This window comes from Nerophis lumbriciformis, linkage group LG17 (genome assembly GCF_033978685.3).
Source record: "Nerophis lumbriciformis linkage group LG17, RoL_Nlum_v2.1, whole genome shotgun sequence".
In the NCBI taxonomy this organism is placed as follows: Eukaryota; Metazoa; Chordata; class Actinopteri; order Syngnathiformes; family Syngnathidae; genus Nerophis; species Nerophis lumbriciformis.
Genome location: NC_084564.2, coordinates 7,975,001 through 7,996,827, shown reverse-complemented (window position 1 = coordinate 7,996,827; position 21,827 = coordinate 7,975,001). Strand labels below are relative to the sequence as shown.

General features: G+C 38.4%; 1 protein-coding gene across 1 annotated transcript in view; it reads left to right on the top strand.

Annotated features, from left to right (window-relative positions):
- axl (AXL receptor tyrosine kinase) overlaps positions 1-21,827 on the top strand; it is a 75,284-nt gene that overhangs the window by 29,507 nt on the left and 23,950 nt on the right. Inside the window, exons 6-7 of the mRNA XM_061972369.1 lie at positions 358-473; positions 7,481-7,658. Coding sequence (XP_061828353.1) covers positions 358-473; positions 7,481-7,658 — 294 coding nt within the window. The remainder of the gene's footprint in view (positions 1-357; positions 474-7,480; positions 7,659-21,827) is intronic.

The window sequence follows — 21,827 nt, the reverse complement described above, 5'->3', positions numbered from 1 at the left end:
ATCAAATTCCAAATATAGCTAATATTTGCAAAAAATAACAACTTTTTCCAGTTGGAACTTTAAATATCTTGTCTTTGCAGTCTATTCAATTGAATACAAGTTGAAAAAGATTTGCAAATCATTGTATTCTCTTTTTATTTACCAACTTCACTGCTTTTGGGTTTTGTATTATTTATAAAGTCTTAAGTTTTGGGTGTATTTCAAAAAATGGAAATACTAACGATACTAATGGCTAGCATGCTCGCCACATGTGTGTGTGATTGTATTAACATGGAAACATGTTTTGGGCACCGTCACCGGTAAGACGCAATCATTTTTTGATCCATTTTTTTGTAAAATAACTGTTTGTTGTTTCAGTTCTGCCGTCGCCGCCTCACCACCTGAAGGCCGCCAACGTCACGCCGACCAGCCTCCTCCTGTCATGGCGGCCCGGCTTCGGGGGCGACTACCCGGTGGTGCGCTGCTCCGTGCAGGTGAGACGACACGTTGGGACAGGAAAACCAGAACGACGGAGTCGGGTTTCGCTCTCTCCCCCCCGACTAATCTCCATGCAGCCCCCCTCCCTGCCTCTCTCGCTCGGCGGCCATTACGGCGAGCGGCGCCACCCCTAAACGTCTGCTTCTAATAAAGCTGCCTCTCGCCCAAGACCCCGCACCCCCCAACCTCTCGACTCCCTCCCTCGCCGGGACGGGGGAATGAAGCGAGGGGCCCGGCAGAACGGGGGGGAAATGGGAGCGTAAGATTTGAGTGTGAGGCAGGAAGATGAAAGACGTGAGTCAGACGTGAGGAACCATCTTTAAAGAGTTCCTAGAACAAGAGAAAGCTGTGTCAGGTATTAACACTCTGAGCCATGCAAGGGGAATGTAGTCACTAGTCTTGATTGTAGCCTGGATGTGACTCATGAGGTCAGGAATGACACACACACACACACACACACACACACACACACACACACACACACACACACACACACACACACACACAATTTCCATCTTTTTGCCCTCAATTTTCCTTTTTCCCCTAAATTTTTCTCTTTTTCTTCCTCAATGTTCCTTTTCCCCCTCAATTTTCCTCTGTTTTCCCTCAATTTACCTGTTTTGCCCTCAATTGCCCTCTTTTCCCCCCTCAATTTTCCTCTTTTTTCCTCTCAATTTTCCTTTTTTTCCTTTTTCCCCTCCTCAATTTTCCTCTTTTTTCCTCTCAATTTTCCTTTTTTTCCTTTTTCCCCTCCTCAATTTTCCTGTTTTTATCCTAGATTTCCGTTCCCCGCCTCAATTTTACTCATTTCTTCCTAAATTTTCCTTATCCCCCTCAATTTTCCTCTTTTTTCCTAAGTTTTCCTCAATTTAATTTTTTTCCCTCAGTTTTCCTCTTTTTCTCCCTCAATTTTCTTCTTTTTCCCCTCAATTGTCCTTTTTTCCCCCTCAAATTTTCTCTTTTTCCCCTCAGTTTTCCTTTTTTTACCCTCAGTTTTCTTCTTTTTACCCTCAGTTTCCTTTTTTACCCTCAATTTTCCTTCCCCCCCCTCAATTTTCCTCTTTCCCCCCTCAATTTTCCTCTTTTTTTTCCACTCAAATTTCCTCTTTTTCCACTCCATTTTCCTCTTTTCCCTTAAATTTTTCTCTTTGGATGAATAGGGAAGTCCTTCTTTAGCTGCCGTCTTGTTTTTTCATATATTGCTGCCTTTGCACCTGTCAATGTTTACGTTTGTGTGCACATTTAATCAACAAAAAATCTTGACTTTGGAGCAATGTTCACGGACTCTTGTATTTGGTTCTCTATTAGATGCAATTGTTTTCCGTATTGGGACCATGATTTCGGTCCTAACTTGTTCACCGGTCCTCATACGGAAGGTACTTTTAGTTGTTGATGTCTCAAGAAGGGTAGAAATACAAGAACACACACACATACACACACACAATTTCCCTCTTTTCCCCCTCAATTTTCCTCTTTTTTTCTTTTTTCTCCCCTCAATTTCTCTCTTTTTCCCCTAAATGTTTCTTTTTTTCTTCCTCAATTTTTCTTTCCCCCCTCAATTTACCTCTGTTTTCCCTCAATTTTCCTGTTTTGCCCTCAATTTTCCTTTTTTTCCTTTTTCCCTCCTCAATTTTCCTCTTTTTATCCTCAATTTTCTTTCCCCGCCTCAATTTTACATATTTTTTCCTCAATTTCCCTTATCCCCCTCAATTTTCCCCTTTTTTTCCTCAATTTAAAATTTTTCCCTCAATTTTCCTGTTTTTCTCCCTCAATTTTCTTCTTTTTCCCCTCAATTGTCTTTTTTTCCCCCCCTCAACACACACACACACACACACACACACACACACACACACACACACACACACACACACACACACACATATGATATATTTAGGTAACATTTACTTATTATATGCATATATAAAGTTTTGTATTTACAACTTGAATAATATATATATACTATGCAAATATAAAAAGGCTTGTTGTGAAAAATTAGTTGGAATTTCACAAGAAAAAGGTCAAAATTTCACAAGAAGAACTTGGAATTTTGGCAGTATTACAATAAAAATTGTAATTTTACTCAACGCAAGTAAAAATGTTACAAGAAAAACTGAACATTTGTGCAATATTATGATAAAAGTTGGAATTTTACTTAATAACTGTCGCAATTTTACAAGAAAATCTTAACATTTTGGCAATTTTATGAAAAGAGTCGTAATTTTACTCGACAAAAGTCACAATTTTATAAGAAAACTTTAAAATGTTGGCAATATTATAATAAAAAACTGAATTTTACTTGGCAAAATATTTCAGAAGTCACAATTTTACTCCAAAAATGTCAACAAAATAATTAGCAATAATGTGATGAGTCAGAATTTTATATGACAAATGTCACCATTTTGCAATAAAAAGTAATAATTTTACATAAAAAGTAATAATTTTACATAAAAAGTAATAATTTTACGAGAAAATATTGCAATATTACAAAAACAGAAAGAATATGAGAAATTGTTCCCAATTTTATAAGAAGGCAGAAAAAGACTGCTTTTAGTTAATTTTTTTTAATTTTTTGTTTATAATTGGTTTTTAATCTTCAATATTCACTTCAAGTTATTACAGTATGTCTCTATATACATATTCATTTATTTATTTTTTAATTATTTTGGCCAAAGGGGGCGCATTTCAATTTCACACACACACACTTGTTATTACATATGTTGGCCAGAGGGGGAGCACTTTTAAAACCGACACACTGATGATACCTAATGATGTATTTAGGTAACATTGATGTGTTATGAAATGTCATTTTACATTAAATAAATTAATGATGTATTTAGGTAACGTTTACTTATTATATGCATACATCAATGTGTTATTAAATGTCATTTTACATTAAATATATAAATGATATATTTAGGTAACATTTACTTATTATATGCATACATCACTGTGTTATTAAATGTAATTTTACATGATATAAATTCATGATATATTGCATGGTTAGCATTAGCGGCGCAGTGGAGGATGTTTGGACTCCTGGTGCTCTCGTCCTCTTCTGAGTCATGGTCCCACATGACAGTTTGCACTTTGCTCCTTCTTTGGCTAAGTTTACAATCACTTCCTGTCCCAGTGTTCTTGTTCTAGCACTATTTCCTGTCCTTGAAGCGCCTTTACGTTCTGTTTGCCGCCAGCCCACCTGTTCATGGTTGTTAATCACACAGCAATGGGAAATTTCCGCAAAAAACACGGAAATCCGCGTTATTAAACATAAACTTTTGCGTGAAAATGTCTAGTTTTTTTGGGACAAAATATCAATAAAAATACGATCCAAACAAAATTTGTTGAACGCTGCACAGAGTTGCAGGACGGGATTGGAACAAGTGTGCTCGTTAACCAACCATCTAGCTGGCTTACTTGTCGTCGCCTCCGTTCGCTGACCGAGTCACAACGTTGACGACTTTTCATTTTTGGATGATTACAAGTTGTAGTTGGAGAGCAGTGCTTCTCAAGAAGCACCTCAGAAAAAACCCTGGCTCTTCAAGTACCACCGTAATGACCAACATTAACATACAGGAGCGTAGTAGGACTAAGTATGCATTAAAGACAAGGCAGAGGTTTTGTTTAACGAGTATATTTAATATGTTTGGCATTGTAACATTACACACAGTTTGAACAGTAACACTGTGTTTTAATATAGGAAAATAAAACACTGTACTTTAATCAAGTGATTCCTGGGTGTATTTATTAGTAGCCAGTAGGGGTGTGAAAAAAAATCTACTTTTGAATGAATCGCGATTCCAAAAAATCAAAAATCGATTGAGATAGGCTCCAGCGCCCCCCGCGACCCCGAAGGGAATAAGCGGTAGAAAATGGATGGATGGATGGATTTAAATATGTCCTGTCCAACCACTTCAGTAAATGTTTGGCTAGAATTGTATCAAATAAAACCAGTTTTCTTTGAAGTAATATAGAAATGTATCAGAGCTGTTTATCTATTTTATGGAGGAATGTCATAGAACTGGCAACCAATGTTATTAAAAAGTATAGATTTTGCTTCGAGAATTGTTTTGGATCGGGAATCGATTCTAAATCGAATCGTTATCACCAAGAACCGAATTGAATGAAAGATTTACAGCCATAATAGCCGACGAGAAGTTATATTTTTGTGGTGACGGCTGTAAACACAGGTAGATTACCTGAGGGGGCGTGGCTACAGGATAGTCGCCCAATGGGAAAGGTTTTCAGAGTTTTTTGCATGCATGCTAAATAATTTTACAGGACATTTTCAATGATAATAATGTTAAATGGTCTACTAAACAAACATCTAAAGGTCAATTAGAATGTAGAAATGCACCTCATTGCAGGAAATACACTCTTGATTTTATTCAGTCAGCGCTTTGTGCTGATAGAAATGTTTCCTCTTATTTTTCTAAATTTTTCCTCTTTTTCCCTTCAATTTTTCTCTTTTTTCCTCTCAATTTTTCTCTTTTTTTCCAAAATGTTCTTCTTTTTGCCCTAAATTTTCCTCTTTTTCCCCTCAATTGTTCTCTTTTTCTTCTTCGATTTTCCTTTCCCCCCCTCAATTTTCCTCTGTTTTCCCTCAATTTCCCTGTTTTTCCCTCAATTGCCCTCTTTCCCCCCTCAATTTCCCTGTTTTGCCCTCAATTGCCCTCTTTCCCCCCTCAATTTTCCCTGTTTTGCCCTCAATTGCCCTCTTTTTCCCTCCTCAATAATCCTCTTTCTGTCCTTAATTTTCTTTCCCCGCCTCAATTTTACTCATTTTTTCCTCAATTTTCCTTTTCCCCCCTCAATTTTTCTCTTTTTTTGCTAAATTTTCCTCTTTTTTTCCTAAATTGTAATTTTTTACCTCAATTTTCCTCTTTCTCCCTCAATTTTTGTATTTTTCTCCTCAATTGTCCTTTCCCCCCCCTCAATTTTCCTCTTTTTCCCCTAAATTTTCCTCTTTTTTCCCCTCAGTTTTCCTCTTTTTCCACTCAATTTTCCTCTTTTTTCCCCTCAAGTTTCCTCTTTCTCCCCCTCAATTTTCCTCTTTTTTCCCCTCAATTGTTCTCTTTTTCTTCCTCAATTTTCCCTTTCCCCCTCAATTGTCCTCTGTTTTCCCTCAATTCTCCTTTCCCCTCAATGTTCCTCTTTTTTTCCTCAATGTTCCTCTTTTTTTCCACAATTTCCTTTTTCTCCCTCAATTTTTGTATTTTCCCCCTCAATTGTCCTTTCCCCCCCTTCAATTTTCCTTTCCCCCCCTCAATTTCCCTCTTTTTCCCCCTCAGTTATCCTCTTTTCCCCCTCAATTTTCCTCTTTTATTCCATTCAATTTTCCTCTTTTTCCACTCAGTTTTCCTCTTTTCCCCCTCAATTTTTCCTCTTTTCACCCACCAATTTTCCTCTTTTTTCTCCTCAATTTTCTCCCCCCCCCCCCCCCCTCAATTCCCTCTTTTTCCCCTCCATTTTCCGCTTGTTTTCTCCTTAATTTTCTTCTTTTACCCCCCTCAATTTTCCTCATTGTTTTTCCTCAATTTTCCTCTTCCTCAAAGGGTGCTCACATCCCTGTACATAAAGTAAGTATGCAGGACGAGGAGTAGCTAAACATGCTTCACTCCACACCGTAGAAGGAAACAATCATGGTCGTTACTATAATTGAGGACACAGAAGTCATGTCCTCAGTCATTTTTGAAGTGACAAAAAGAAAATGATGTGACTGACTGCAAATCTATTTTGTGTAGGACATGATACCAATATTTTGGTACCGGTACCAAATGTATTTTGATACTTTTCGATACTTTTCTAAACATATGAGACCACAAAAAATGTCATTCTTGGCTTTATTTGAACAAAAAATCTTAGGGTACATGAAACATATGTTTATTATTGCAATTTTGTCCTTAAAAAAATAGTGACCATACAAGACAACTTGTCTTTTAGTAGTAAGTAAACAAACAAAGGCTCCTAATTAGTCTGCTGACGTATGCAGTAACATATTGTATCATTTATCATACTATTATTTTGTCTACATTATGAAGGACAAACTGTAAAAATTGATTATTAATCTACTTGTTCATTTACTGTTAATATCTGCTTATTTTCTGTTTTAACATGTTCTATCTACACTTCTGTTAAAATGTAATAATCACTCATTCTTCTCTTGTTTGATACTTTACATTAGTTTTGGATGATACCACACATTTAGGTATCGATCCGATACCAAGTAGTTACAGGATAATACATTGGTCATATTCAATGTCCTCATGTGTCCAGGGATGTATTTACTGAGTTTATAAACATAACAGAAATTAAAAAAAAAAAAAAAAGATTTTGTGATGATAAAAAATATCAATGTAATTATAGTAGTATCGACTACACTGTACTTGGTATCATTACAGTGGATGTCAGGTTGAGATCCACCCATGGCATTTGTTTACATTGAGGAGTACTAGCTTGTTGTTAGCTATTGTATCCTCCTACGGTGTGTAGTGAAGTCGTCCTGCAGGCATAATGATACGTGTAAGAAACTCACTTTATTTGTCGCCATGGAGGCGAGGATTAGTGATTTAGAAGTAGCTAAAACACAGATGGACGTTAGCTGCTAGTGAGCTAGCCATGTCTTAAAGCACCTCTTCCTGAGGGCGTTTCAGTGTTATAACTTCACCTTTATTGTTAGTTTTTAGGCCAAAATGCATCCGTTCTCCAATTTCTGTCTACACACTGTGTCTACTTGTAAGTACTCTGTGTGTGTGCGCTGCCGAATATGCTTCTCTGCTCGTAAAACCAGCACTGTCACGACGCGCCGTAATGCCCGTTAAAAAAAAAGGGTGGGGGTGACAGGTACTTTTTATAGGCAGTATAGTACCGAATATGATTCATTAGTATCGCAGTACTATACTAGTACCAGTATACCGTACAACCCTACTCGGGTGTGACACTTTCTTCAAGTTCTTGTATAAGATGGGACCAGGATGATTAACGGAATGCGGTATTTTAATCTTAGACCTCGTCCGGAGACGCAGACGAGATCATTCACAACCAGAACGTCAACATCCCGCCGGCTGAGCTCCTCTTGGAGGATTTGGAGCCGCACAGCGACTACGCCTTCAGGGTGTCGTGCCACAGCAGCCAGGGGCCGTCTGACTGGTCGCCCTGGGTTCAGGTGCACACGGCAGAAGGAGGTAAGCGCCTGAAACGCGGTCCATAAACACAACACGGGGGCTTTGGGCACACGTGCAGACTACTGGTGGTCAAAAGGTTACTCCGTTCAAACTGAGGCGTCAGCTCCCAGCATGCACTGCGGTGGAAACAGGAAGGAGTCCGAAAAGAGAAGTAACCCCCCTGACATAGCAGTCATGGAGGTGTTTGATGGACTGGACATCAGTCAAGTTTCACTTCTTAATTCAGCAAACAAGAAAGTGACTTTTGTTGCTTTCCACAGGAAGACAAGCATAAAGTCAGAGCCCAGACAGCAGGTTATCTTGTTACACCGCCGCCATCTTTGAGAGGCTTTAAAAGACTCCCCAAAGGACGTCATGCTTTATGTCAAACGTCTCAAACGCTGCTGCATGTGGTTCTCATTGGGAAGCTACGCAACATAAATATCTGCCCAAGTAGGCCAACACGTGTCCGCTAAAACCTGCAAGAAGAACATTGGAATGGTTTCCTCTGCAGCTGCAACAGCGGCCAGTCTTCTGCAAGAGTTCTGTCCATCTGTGAGGTGATCACTGATGTGACCAAACACTGGCAACAGCAAAGGGTCTTCCCTTAGAGGGTTCCCATGAAGGTGGAAGGATAAAATGGTACATAACAAAGTCTCTCGTCCAGCTTGTCATTGAGGTGGAAGCATATTATTATAGGTGGATTGCTTATTATTTTTATTGGATAGTAGTCTGTTTATTTCAATTGTTAGTTTTTTCTTTATTACCTGTTGTGTAATTTCATTTATTTTTACCCCATATTTGTTCCCACTACCGCACCTTAAGTTGGAGTCCTTAATCTCCTTATATGCAAATATAATGACAATAAAGTCCATTCTATTCTATTCTATTGTATACAATAGTCCTTAAAAGGGACCACTAAGGACTTTTTTTTATTTTAATTTACATTTTTTAAAGAATGTATTAATCAATCCAACAAAACAATACACAACAATACCATAACAATGCAATCCAATTCCAAAACCAAACCCGACCCAGCAACATTCAGAATAGCAATAAACAGAGCAATTGAATCTAATAAAAAAAAATGTAGTTGGAAGCATACAATAGTCCATAAGTCCTTAAAAGGACCAGTAAGGACTCTAGTCCATCAAATATTTTAGTTAGAAACATACGATCGTCCATAACATCGTTCTAGGATAAAGAAGAGACCAGTAAGGACTCTAGTCCACTTGTCATTGAGTTGGTTGCATACATTAGTCCATAACATCTTGTTAGGATAAATAAAAGACCAGTAAGGACTCTAGTCCACTTGTCATTGAGTTGGAAGCATACAATAGTCCATAACATCTTGCTAGGATAAAGTAGGGACCACTAAGGACTCTAGTCGAGCTTGTTATTGAGTTGAGTTGAGTCCACTAAGGACTCTAGTCCATCAAATAGTTGAGTTAGAAACATACAATAGTCCATAACATCTTCCAAGGATAAAGAAGAGACCAGTAAGGACTCTAGTTCACTTGTCATTGAGTTGGTAATATACAATAGTCCATAGTGTTTTGCTAGGAAAAAATTACCACTAAGGACTCTAGTCCAGCTTGTTATTGAGTTGGAAGCATACAATAGTCCATAACATCTTGCTAGGATAAAGAAGAGATTAGTTATTGAGTTGGACGCATACAATAGTCACAAGTCCTTAAAAGGGACCACTAAGGACTCTAGCCCATCAAATAATTGAGTTAAAAACATATAATAGTCCATAACATCTTGTTAGGATAAAGAAAAGACCAGTAAGGACTCTAGTCCACTTGTCATCGAGTTGGAAGCATACAATAGTCCATAACATCTTGCTAGGATAAAGTAGAGACCACTAAGGACTCTAGTCGAGCTTGTTATTGAGTTGAGTTGAGTCCACTAAGGACTCTAGTCCATCAAATAATTGAGTTAGAAACATACAATAGTCCATAACATCTTTCAAGGATAAAGAAGAGACCAGTAAGGACTCTAGTCCACTTGTCATTGAGTTGGTAGCATACAATAGTCCATAGTGTTTTGCTAGTAAAAAATTACCACTGAGGACTCTAGTCCAGCTTGTTATTGAGTTGGAAGCATACAATAGTCCATAACATCTTGCTAGGATAAAGAAGAGATTAGTTATTGAGTTGGACGCATACAATAGTCCACAAGTCCTTAAAAGGGACCACTAAGGACTCTAGCCCATCAAATAATTGAGTTAAAAACATATAATAGTCCATAACATCTTGTTAGGATAAAGAAAAGACCAGTAAGAACTCTAGTCCACTTGTCATCGAGTTGGAAGCATACAATAGTCCATAACATCTTGCTAGGATAAAGTATGGACCACTAAGGACTCTAGTCGAGCTTGTTATTGAGTTGAGTTGAGTCCACTAAGGACTCTAGTCCATCAAATAATTGAGTTAGAAACATACAATAGTCCATAACATCTTTCAAGGATAAAGAAGAGACCAGTAAGGACTCTAGTCCACTTGTCATTGAGTTGGTAGCATACAATAGTCCATAGTGTTTTGCTAGGAAAAAATTACCACTAAGGACTCTAGTCCATCTTGTTATTGAGTTGGAAGCAAACAATAGTCCATAACATCTTGCTAGGATAAAGTAGGGACCACTAAGGACTCTAGTCGAGCTTGTTATTGAGTTGAATTGAGTCCACTAAGGACTCCAGTCCATCAAATAATTGAGTTAGAAACATACAATAGTCCATAACATCTTTCAAGGATAAAGAAGAGACCAGTAAGGACTCTAGTCCACTTGTCATTGAGTTGGTAGCATACAATAGTCCATAGTGTTTTGCTAGGAAAAAATTACCACTAAGGACTCTAGTCCATCTTGTTATTGAGTTGGAAGCAAACAATAGTCCATAACATCTTGCTAGGATAAAGTAGGGACCACTAAGGACTCTAGTCGAGCTTGTTATTGAGTTGAATTGAGTCCACTAAGGACTCTAGTCCATCAAATAATTGAGTTAGAAACATACAATAGTCCATAACATCTTTCAAGGATAAAGAAGAGACCAGTAAGGACTCTAGTCCACTTGCCATTGAGTTGGTAGCATTCACTAGTCCATAGTGTTTTGCTAGGAAAAAATTACCACTAAGGACTCTAGTCCAGCTTGTTATTGAGTTGGAAGCATACAATAGTCCATAACATCTTGCTAGGATAAAGAAGGGACTAGTAATTGAGTTGGACGCATACAATAATCCACAAGTCCTTAAAAGGGACCACTAAGGACTCTAGCCCATCAAATAATTGAGTTAAAAACATACAATAGTCCATAACATCTTTCAAGGATAAAGAAGAGACCAGTAAGGACTCTAGTCCACTTGCCATTGAGTTGGTAGCATACAATAGTCCATAATGTTTTGCTAGGAAAAAATGACTACAAAGGCCTATGGTCCAACCACGGCATTGGTTTGGATGCATACAATAGTCTATAATGTCTTGCTAGGATAAAGTAGGGACCAGTAAGGACTTTAGTCCATCAAATAACTGAGTTAGAAACATACAATAGTCCATTACATCTTGCTATGATAAAGTGGGGACCACTAAGGACTTTGGTTCACCTGTTGTTGTGTTAGAAATATACACTTGTCCATAATGTCTTGTTAAGATGAATAATAACTTGTTATTGAAGTGGAAGCATACAATAGTCCTTAACCACTTGTTATGATGAAGTAGAAAACACTAAGGACTCTAGTTTAGCATGTCATTGAGTCAGAAGCATACAATAGTCCATAATGTCTCTTCCAAACATAGGATAGGACTCTATTCCGACAAATAACTGCGTTGAGCACATACAATAGTCCATAACATCTTGCTAGGAAAAAGATACCACTCGTTGAGTTGAAAACATACCATCGTCCACAATGTCCAATAATAATAACTTGTTATTGAGTGGAAGCAGACAATAGTCCTTAAATTCTTGCAAGGAAAGAGTAGGGACTACTAAGGACAATATTCCAGCAAATAACTGAGTGGAAGCATATGATAGTCCACAATGTTTTGCTAGGAAAAAATGACTACTAAGGACTATGGTCCAACCATGGCATTGGTTTGGATGCCTAAAATAGTCTATAATGTTTTGCGAGGATAATGTAGGGACCCCTGTGGACTTTTGTCCACTTGTCATTGAGTTGGTAGCATACGATAGTCCATACTGTCTTGTTAGGATAAAGTAGGGACCAGTAAGGACTTTAGTCCATCAAATAATTGAGTTAGAAACATACCATAGTCCATAACATCTTGCTATGATAAAGTAGGGACCACTAAGGACTTTAGTACAACAAATAATTGAGTTAGAAACATACAATTGTCCATAATGTCTTGTTAGGATAAAGTAGGGACCAGTAAGGACTTTAGTACAACAAATAATTGAGTTGGTAGCATACAATAGTCTGTAATATCTTGTTAGGATAAAGTAGGGACCAGTAAGGACTTTAGTCCATCAAATAATTGAGTTAGAAACATACAATAGTCCATGATGTCTTGCTATGATAAAGTAAGGACCAGTAAGGACTTTAGTCAATGAGTTGATAGCATAAAATAGTCCATGATGTCTTGCTATGATAAAGTAGGGACCAGTAAGGACTTTAGTACAACAAATATTTGAGTTAGAAACATACAATAGTCCACAAAGTCTTGTTAGGATAAAGTAGGGACCAGTAAGGACTATAGCCCAACAAATTCAGTTGGAGGCATACAATAGTCTACAATGTCTTTCAAGGCTAAAGTAAGGACTTTAGTCCAACAAATAATTGAGTTAGAAACATACAATAGTCCATAATGTCTTGTTAGGATAAAATAGGGACCACTAAGGACTTTAGTCCAATTTTCATTGAGGTGGTAGCATACAATAGTCTATGATGTCTTGTTAGGTTAAAGTAGGGACCAGTAAGGACTCTAGTCCAACAAATAATTGAGTTGGTAGCATACAATAGTCCACGATGTCTTGTTTGATAAAGTAAGGACCAGTAAGGACTTTAGTCCACTTGTCAATGAGTTGATAGCATAAAATAGTCCACGATGTCATGCTATGATAACGTAGGGACCAGTAAGGACTTTAGTACAGCAAATCATTAAGTTAGAAACATACAATAGTCCATGAAGTCTTATTAGGATAAAGTAGGGACCAGTAAGGAATATAGCCCAACAAATTCAGTTGGAGGCATACAATAGTCTACAATGTCTTTCAAGGCTAAAGTAAGGACTTTAGTCCAACAAATAATTGAGTTAGAAACATACAATAGTCCATAATGTCTTGTTAGGATAAAATAGGGACCACTAAGGACTTTAGTCCAATTTTCATTGAGGTGGTAGCATACAATAGTCTATGATGTCTTGTTAGGTTAAAGTAGGGACCAGTAAGGACTCTAGTCCAACAAATAATTGAGTTGGTAGCATACAATAGTCCACGATGTCATGCTATGATAACGTAGGGACCAGTAAGGACTTTAGTACAGCAAATAATTAAGTTAGAAACATACAATAGTCCATGAAGTCTTATTAGGATAAAGTAGGGACCAGTAAGGACTATAGCCCAACAAATTCAGTTGGAGGCATACAATAGTCTACAATGTCTTTCAAGGCTAAAGTAAGGACTTTAGTCCAACAAATAATTGAGTTAGAAACATACAATAGTCCATAATGTCTTGTTAGGATAAAATAGGGACCACTAAGGACTTTAGTCCAATTTTCATTGAGGTGGTAGCATACAATAGTCTATGATGTCTTGTTAGGTTAAAGTAGGGACCAGTAAGGACTCTAGTCCAACAAATAATTGAGTTGGTAGCATACAATAGTCCACGATGTCTTGTTTGATAAAGTAAGGACCAGTAAGGACTTTAGTCCACTTGTCAATGAGTTGATAGCATAAAATAGTCCACGATGTCATGCTATGATAACGTAGGGACCAGTAAGGACTTTAGTACAGCAAATAATTAAGTTAGAAACATACAATAGTCCATGAAGTCTTATTAGGATAAAGTAGGGACCAGTAAGGAATATAGCCCAACAAATTCAGTTGGAGGCATACAATAGTCTACAATGTCTTTCAAGGCTAAAGTAGGGACCAGTAAGGACTTTAGTCCAACAAATAATTGAGTTAGAAACATACAATAGTCCATAAAGTCTTGTTAGGATGAAGTAGGGACCGGTAAGGACTATAGCCGAAGAAATTCAGTTGGAGGCATACAATAGTCTACAATGTCTTTCAAGGCTAAAGTAGGGACCAGTAAGGACTTTAGTCCAACAAATAATTGAGTTAGAAACATACAATAGTCCATAATGTCTTGTTAGGATAAAGTAGGGACCACTAAGGACTTTAGTCCACTTTTCATTGAGGTGGTAGCATACAATAGTCTATGATGTCTTGTTAGGTTAAAGTAGGGACCAGTAAGGACTTTAGTCCACTTGTCAATGAGTTGATAGCATAAAATAGTCCACGATGTCATGCTATGATAACGTAGGGACCAGTAAGGACTTTAGTACAGCAAATAATTAAGTTAGAAACATACAATAGTCCATGAAGTCTTATTAGGATAAAGTAGGGACCAGTAAGGAATATAGCCCAACAAATTCAGTTGGAGGCATACAATAGTCTGCAATGTCTTTCAAGGCTAAAGTAGGGACCAGTAAGGACTTTAGTCCAACAAATAATTGAGTTAGAAACATACAATAGTCCATAAAGTCTTGTTAGGATGAAGTAGGGACCGGTAAGGACTATAGCCCAAAAAATTCAGTTGGAGGCATACAATAGTCTACAATGTCTTTCAAGGCTAAAGTAGGGACCAGTAAGGACTTTAGTCCAACAAATAATTGAGTTAGAAACATACAATAGTTCATAAAGTCTTGTTAGGATAAAGTAGGGACCACTAAGGACTCCAACATGTCATTGAGTTAGAAACATACAATAGTCTTGTTAGGATAAAGTAGGGACCACTAAGGACTTTAGTCCACTTTTCATTGAGGTGGTAGCATACAATAGTCTATGATGTCTTGTTAGGTTAAAGTAGGGACCACTAAGGACTTTAGTCCACTTTTCATTGAGGTGGTAGCATACAATAGTCCATAACATCTTGTTAGGATAAAGAAAAGACCAGTAAGGGCTCTAGTCCACTTGTCATTGAGTTAGAAACATACAATAGTCCATAATGTTTTTTTAGGATAAAGTAGGGACCACTAAGGACTCTAGTCCAACATGTCATTGAGTTAGAAACATACAATAGTCCATAATGTCTTGTTAGGATAAAGTAGGGACTACTAAGGACTCTAGTCCACTTTTCATTGAAGTGGTAGCATACACTAGTCTATGATGTCTTGTTAGGTTAAAGTAGGGACCAGTAAGGACTCTAGTCCAACAAATAATTGATTTGGTAGCACACAATTGTGTATGATGTCTTGTTAGGATAAAGTAGGGACCAGTAAGGACTTTAGTCCAACAGATAATTGAGTTAGAAACATACAATAGTCCATGATGTCTTGCTAAGAAAAAGGGACACCTAAGGTATCTAAGGTCCAAACATTGTATTCCAAGTCTTGCTAGTTTGTGTCCATGTGTTTGTGATAGAACAACAATGTGCTTCATCTAGACACAAAGTTCCAAAACGGTGTCCTCCACCTCCTTCCCCTTCGGGCTATTTGGGTCTAAGCACTTGTTGAGTTGACTTGCGGCGGTGCGACGCCTTCAACAGCACCGCTGAGGAATTTCCAAAGCCACAAAGTCTGCCTTTCTGTCTTGGTGTTTCATTTCCCTCCTTTCTGACCTCACGTGAACCCGCATGTAGCAAAGCACTGTGGGAAAACACCACAACAAGAGAAAAGAAAGGCTACTAGTGGGAAGACGTTGGAGGGGGGGGGGGGGGGGGGGGGGGGGAGACTAAGTTCCCAGTGTTCCCAATAGTAGAGCCCCCATGCCCCCAAAGGACGGAGGGGGGAGGGGAAACATCTTCATCCTGCTTATCATTCAACATTACTTAGTCCTTTTTAAATCATCTTCAACAAGATCACACTTCTTTACTTCTTTTTAAATCATCTTTAACAAGATCACACTTCTTTACTTCTTTTTAAATCATCTTTAACAAGATCACACTTCTTTACTTCTTTTTAAATCATATTTAACAAGATTACACTTATTTACTTGTGTATGTTTATATATGTGTACATTTTATATCACATCACATCAGGGTTTTTCCTGGCTTAAATTGAGGCAGAGGTGTTACAATCTTGACCGTGCGCCAGAATTTTAACGCCAAATTTTTAAAGTTTTTTCAATTTACAGTAATATGCTGTAAAGAATGTATTGTCATTTTTATTAATTTAATGGATAGTTTGCTGTAAAATCTAGAGATGTCCGATAATGGCTTTTTTGCCGATATTCCGATATTGTCCAACTCTTAATTACCGATTCCGATATCAACCGATACCGATATATACAGTCGTGGAATTAACACATTATTATGCCTAATTTTGTTGTGATGCCCCGCTGGATGCATTAAACAATGTAGCAAGGTAGTATATTGTAGCGTACCGGAATAGTTTGTGCTGCAAGAGTTTCTGGGTATTTGTTCTGTTGTGTTATGGTGCGGATGTTCTCCCGAAATTTGTTTGTCATTGTTGTTTGGTGTGGGTTCACAGTGTGGCGCATATTTGTAACAGTGTTAAAGTTGTTTATACGGCCACCCTCAGTGTGACCTGTATGGCTGTTGACCAAGTATGCTTTGCATTCACTTATGTGTGTGTGTGAAAAGCCGTAGATATTATGTGACTGGGCCGGCATGCGAAGGCAGTGCCTTTAAGGCGCGCCCCCAATATTGTTGTCTGGGTCGAAATCAGGAGGAATTCGGGAGAATGGTTGCCCCGGGAGATTGTCGGGAGGGGCACTGAAATTCGGGAGTCTCCCGGGAAAATCGGGAGGGTTGGCAAGTATGACTGGGAGACGCAACCGCTCTGTACTTCTCCCTATGTCCTTTTAAAAAGTCATAAATTTTACTTTTTGAAACCGATACCGATAATTTCCAATGTTACATTTTAAAGCATTTATCGTCCGATAATATCAGCCGATAAATGATGTCCGATATTATCGGACATCTCTATTAAAATCACAAGTGAAGCAGCTATTTAAGTATTTATTTTTATTTAGCCAAGAAATGTTTGTAAAGTATGATAATCCATCCCATCCATTTTCTACCGCTTATTCCCTTTGGGGTGGCGGGGGGCGCTGGAGCCTATCTCAGCTACAATCGGGCGGAAGGCGGGGTACACCCTGGACAAGTCGCCACCTCATCGCAGGGCCAACACAGATAGACAGACAACATTCACACTCAAATTCACACACTAGGGCCAATTTAGTGTTGCCAATCAACCTATCCCCAGGTGCATGTTTAATATACTATAATATTTGCTGCAATATTGGATACTATTAAAGTTTAAAAGTTATGCAATTTCAAGCAGTACATATATTTTTTCTGTCAAAATAAAAAAAACACATTAGTGAGAAAATATGAAGTACTTTATTGACACACAACATTTCCAGGTGTTTGTGGGCCAGATAAAATGATGTCATGGGCCAGATCTGGCCCCCGGGCCTTGAGTTTGACACCTGTGGCCTAAGTGCTTGCATAAGAGAATGATGGGCTCCTAGCTTGTGTGGTGGGGCCACTTTTGCTTGAGACACTCATAGATGATTTTGAAGCAGCCTTCAAGAACTCTGTGGACACAAATGTCCACATGTCGTCACCACCATGAATGATTACATTTTAACTGCCTGTTAGGTTCATTCCTCTGCTCTGTTTCACCTGGACTCTTGACTTTCCTCCTCGTCACATTGCTTTTTAAAGTAGTGACTAATTTTGCCTGCCATATCTGCAACACTAAAAAACATCAACGTTACTCTGAAACTTTTTTTTTTTAAATAACCACGACATGCTTGTAATGCTTTCTTTTAGTTGATCTTGTACCAGTCAATCATGAAACTCTACCTGATCCTATGCAAGCTTCTAATCAATTCTTCAATCAATCCATCTATTATAATTAGTCAGAAAAGGTTGGAAAGGAAGCTAACACTACTCGCTGTGTTCACTTACCAGAGACAAAAAGTTCACAGCACAGTCTGGAGTGTTCTGTAGGAGTCCAGTGATCCCTCCGTATCATGCTCCGTATGGCAGAAATCCACTTGTTAGGGCGGTCAACGTTATGCACCAAGTAGCGGGAAACAACACGATTCGATCTGTTTCTTCTTCGGTAGTTGCTTCAGGTCTTTCCAGTGCACTGCTGCTGATATAGCGCCTCTATAGTGCTGCAACTGCAGTTAAAATACATAGCTGCCGCAGAGGCACATCAATCGCTCAATCAACACAGCCGGAGCTTTACGCTGTGATATCAATCGCTCTGGCTGGGGGCGGCACAAAATTGGCTGGAGACGGCCGCCACGCAATTTTGAACGCAGGAAAAAACCCTGTAAATGTATATGTATATATGATATGTATATGTAAATATGTATATACGTGTATATATGTGTGTGTGTATATACTGTATATATATATATATATATATACCAATATATATATATATACCAATATATAATGTGTGTGTGTGTATATATATATATATATATATATATATATATACACCGTATTTTTCGGACTATAAGTCGCAGTTTTTTTCATAGTCCAGTGCGACTTATATATGTTTTTTTCCTTTTTTATTATGCATTTTCGTTAGGTGCGACTTATACTCCGGTGCGACTTATACTCCGAAAAATACGGTGTGTGTGTATATATATATATATATATATTAGGGATGTCCGATAATGGCTTTTTTCCGATATTCCGATATTGTCCAACTCTTTAATTACCGATACCAATATCAACCGATACCGATATATACAGTCGTGGAATTAACACATTATTATGCCTAATTTGGACAACCAGGTATGGTGACGATAAAGTCCTTTTTTTTTAATTAATAAAATAAAATAAGATAAATAAATTAAAAACATTTTCTTGAATAAAAAAGAAAGTAAAACAATATAAAAACAGTTACATAGAAACTAGTAATGAATGAAAATGAGTCAAATTAACTGTTAAAGGTTAGTACTATTAGGACTGTATCCCTTGCAGACTGTATTGATATATATTGATATATAATGTAGGAACCAGAATATTAATAACAGAAAGAAACAACCCTTTTGTGTGAATGAGTGTAAATGGGGGAGGGAGGTTTTCTGGGTTGGTGCACTAATTGTAAGTGTATCTTGTGTTTTTTATGTTGATTTAATAAAAAAAACAACTTAAAAACCTGATACCGATAATAAAAAAACCGATACTGATAATTTCCGATATTACATTTTAAAGCATAACATTTTTTGTAAAGTATGATAATATACTATAATATTTGTTGCAATATTGGCTAAGCTGCATTCGGGCGGAAGGCGGGGTACACCCTGGACTGCGCTCGGGATCTTTCTGTATGGAGTTTGCATGTTCTCCCCGTGACTACGGGGGGGGGTCCCCCCGGGTACTCCGGCTTCCTCCAAAGACATGCACCTGGGTATATATATATATATATATATATATACATATATATATATATATATATATATATATATATACACACAGTATATTTAATCAATACATTTTTGAAAATTAATTAAAAAATCACGATTCGGATGTGAACCCCAATTGACAGGTTATAGCGTGTGGTTAGTTGGTTGCCATGGTTACCTCCTGGCCCGCCATCGCGTTACATGAACGTTGCGATGACAAGAATGCTGCAGCCACCGTGGGAGCGCTCGGTTTATTTTTGGGAGTCTCCCAGCGTTGTGAAGCCTCTTAGGACCTCGGTGTGACCTTTTTCCATTTCTGTGCGTATGTGGAAAACACACACACACGCGAGTGTGTTAACAGTAGTCTGTTTGCACAACTCAACAACGTTGTTGTGTAGCGATGACAAACAGCTGACCACATGTGTGCTGGGAACACTTTACACTCTTCCACCGTCTAAGCTTCTTCTCGCAAAGTTCAACAATGAACGTCTTTGTTCTCCTCAACCTCCCTCACATGGAGAACGAGGCTCGTCACCGCCGCCAGAGCAGAAGAAGAAAACTTGGGGCGGAGGTGGAGGAGGAGGAGGAGGAGGAGGAGGAGGAGGAGGAGGAGGAGGCGGGGCTGGCTGAAGGTGGAGAAGTCTTCGACTTGTTTTGGCTGAGGAGAAGCGAGTGCATGTGGAAACAATCAAGCTCCAAACACTTCCTGATAACATCATTCTTCTGACCTGGACCACGTTTCCCAGACTGCCTCAGTCGCACACACACACACACACACACACACACACACACACACACACACACACACACACACACACACACACACACACACACACACACACACACTATTCCCAGCTCCTTTTCCAGTTCAGAGAACTAAACTTTGTGGCCATCAAGAATGTGTTTGGAAGCAGCTCAGACCTTGTCTCCATCCAAACACGCTAGTAAAAGAAGTACAAGGAACATCCTCCTAACGTTTTGGGTGCTTTGACCTTTGAACACCATTACCTCAGCCAAGGAGTTTCTTCATTTGGCTTTTTTTGGTGCTCAAGTAATGGTTTCTTGGAATACTGACTAGGGAGCGTTTAAACACACGATTACCTCCCCCTGTGGCCGAGGCAAGGGAAAAACTCCATTTAAACCAACTGAATCCCATAGGAGCAATCACTTTGGTGACGGAGGCAAGGACAAACTCCATTTAAACCAACTGAATCCCGTGGGAGCGAGCACTTTGGTGACGGAGGCGAGGAAAACTCCTTTTAAACCAACTGAATCCCGTAGGAGCAAGCACTTTGATGACAGAGGCAAAGAAAAAACAGTTAAACCAACTAAACCCCACATGAACTAGCACTTTGGTGACAGAGGCAAGGAAAAACTTTTATTAGTTTGTTATAATAAAAAAAAAAACCCTAGCTAAGCCTCACATTGGCCGGTCCTTTGGAGACAGAGGTAAAAAAAAAACAGTTACACCAACTAAACCCCACATGAACTAGAACTTTGGTGACAGAGGCAAGGAAAATTTTGTATTAGTTTATTAAAAAAACAAAACAGCTACACCTCATATTGGCCAGTATTTTGGTGACAGAGGCAAGGAAAAACAGTTACACCAACTAAACCCCACATGAACTAGCACTTTGGTGACAGAGGTAAAAAAAAACAACTCAACCCCAGATGAACTAGCACTTTGGTGACAGAGGCAAGGAAAAACTTCTATTCGTTTGTTATTTTTTAAAAACGGCTAAACCGCACATTGGTTGGTCCTTTGGTGACAGAGGCAAAGAAAAAACAGTTAAACCAACTAAACCCCAGATGAACTAGCACTTTGGTGACAGAGGCAAGGAAAAACTCATATTAGTTTGTATAAAACTAACAAACAGCTAAACTTCATATTGGCCGGTCCTTTGGTGACAGAGGTAAAGAGAAACAGTTACACCAACTAAACCCCAGATGAACTAGCACTTTGGTGACAGAGGCAAGGAAAAACTTCTATTAGTTTGTTATTAAAAAAAACGGCTAAACCTCACACTGGCCGGTCCTTTGGAGACAGAGGCAAAGAAAAACAGTTACACCAACTAAACCCCACATGAACTAGAACTTTGGTGACAGAGGCAAGGAAAAACTTTTATTAATTTGTTATAAAAAAACAGCTACACGTCATATTGGCCAGTATTTTGGAGACAGAGGCAAATAAAAAACAGTTAAACCAACTAAACCACAACTAAACTACAACTTTGGTGACAGAGGCAAGGAAAAACTTTTATTAATTTGTTATAAAAAACAGTTACACGTCATATTGGCCGGTATTTTGGAGACAGAGGCAAATAAAAAACAGTTAAACCAACTAAACCACACCTGAACTCGAACTTTGGTGACAGAGGCAAGGAAACACTTTTATTAGTTTATTAAAAAAAACAGCTACACCTCATATTGGCCGGTATTTTGGAGACAGAGGCAAAGAAAAAACAGTTAAACCAACTAAACCCCAGATGAACTAGCACTTTGGTGACAGAGGCAAGAAAAAACTTCTATTAGTTTGTTATAAAAAAAAAACGGCTAAACCTCACATGGGTCGGTATTTTGGTGACAGAGGCAAAGAAAAACAACTGAACCCCAGA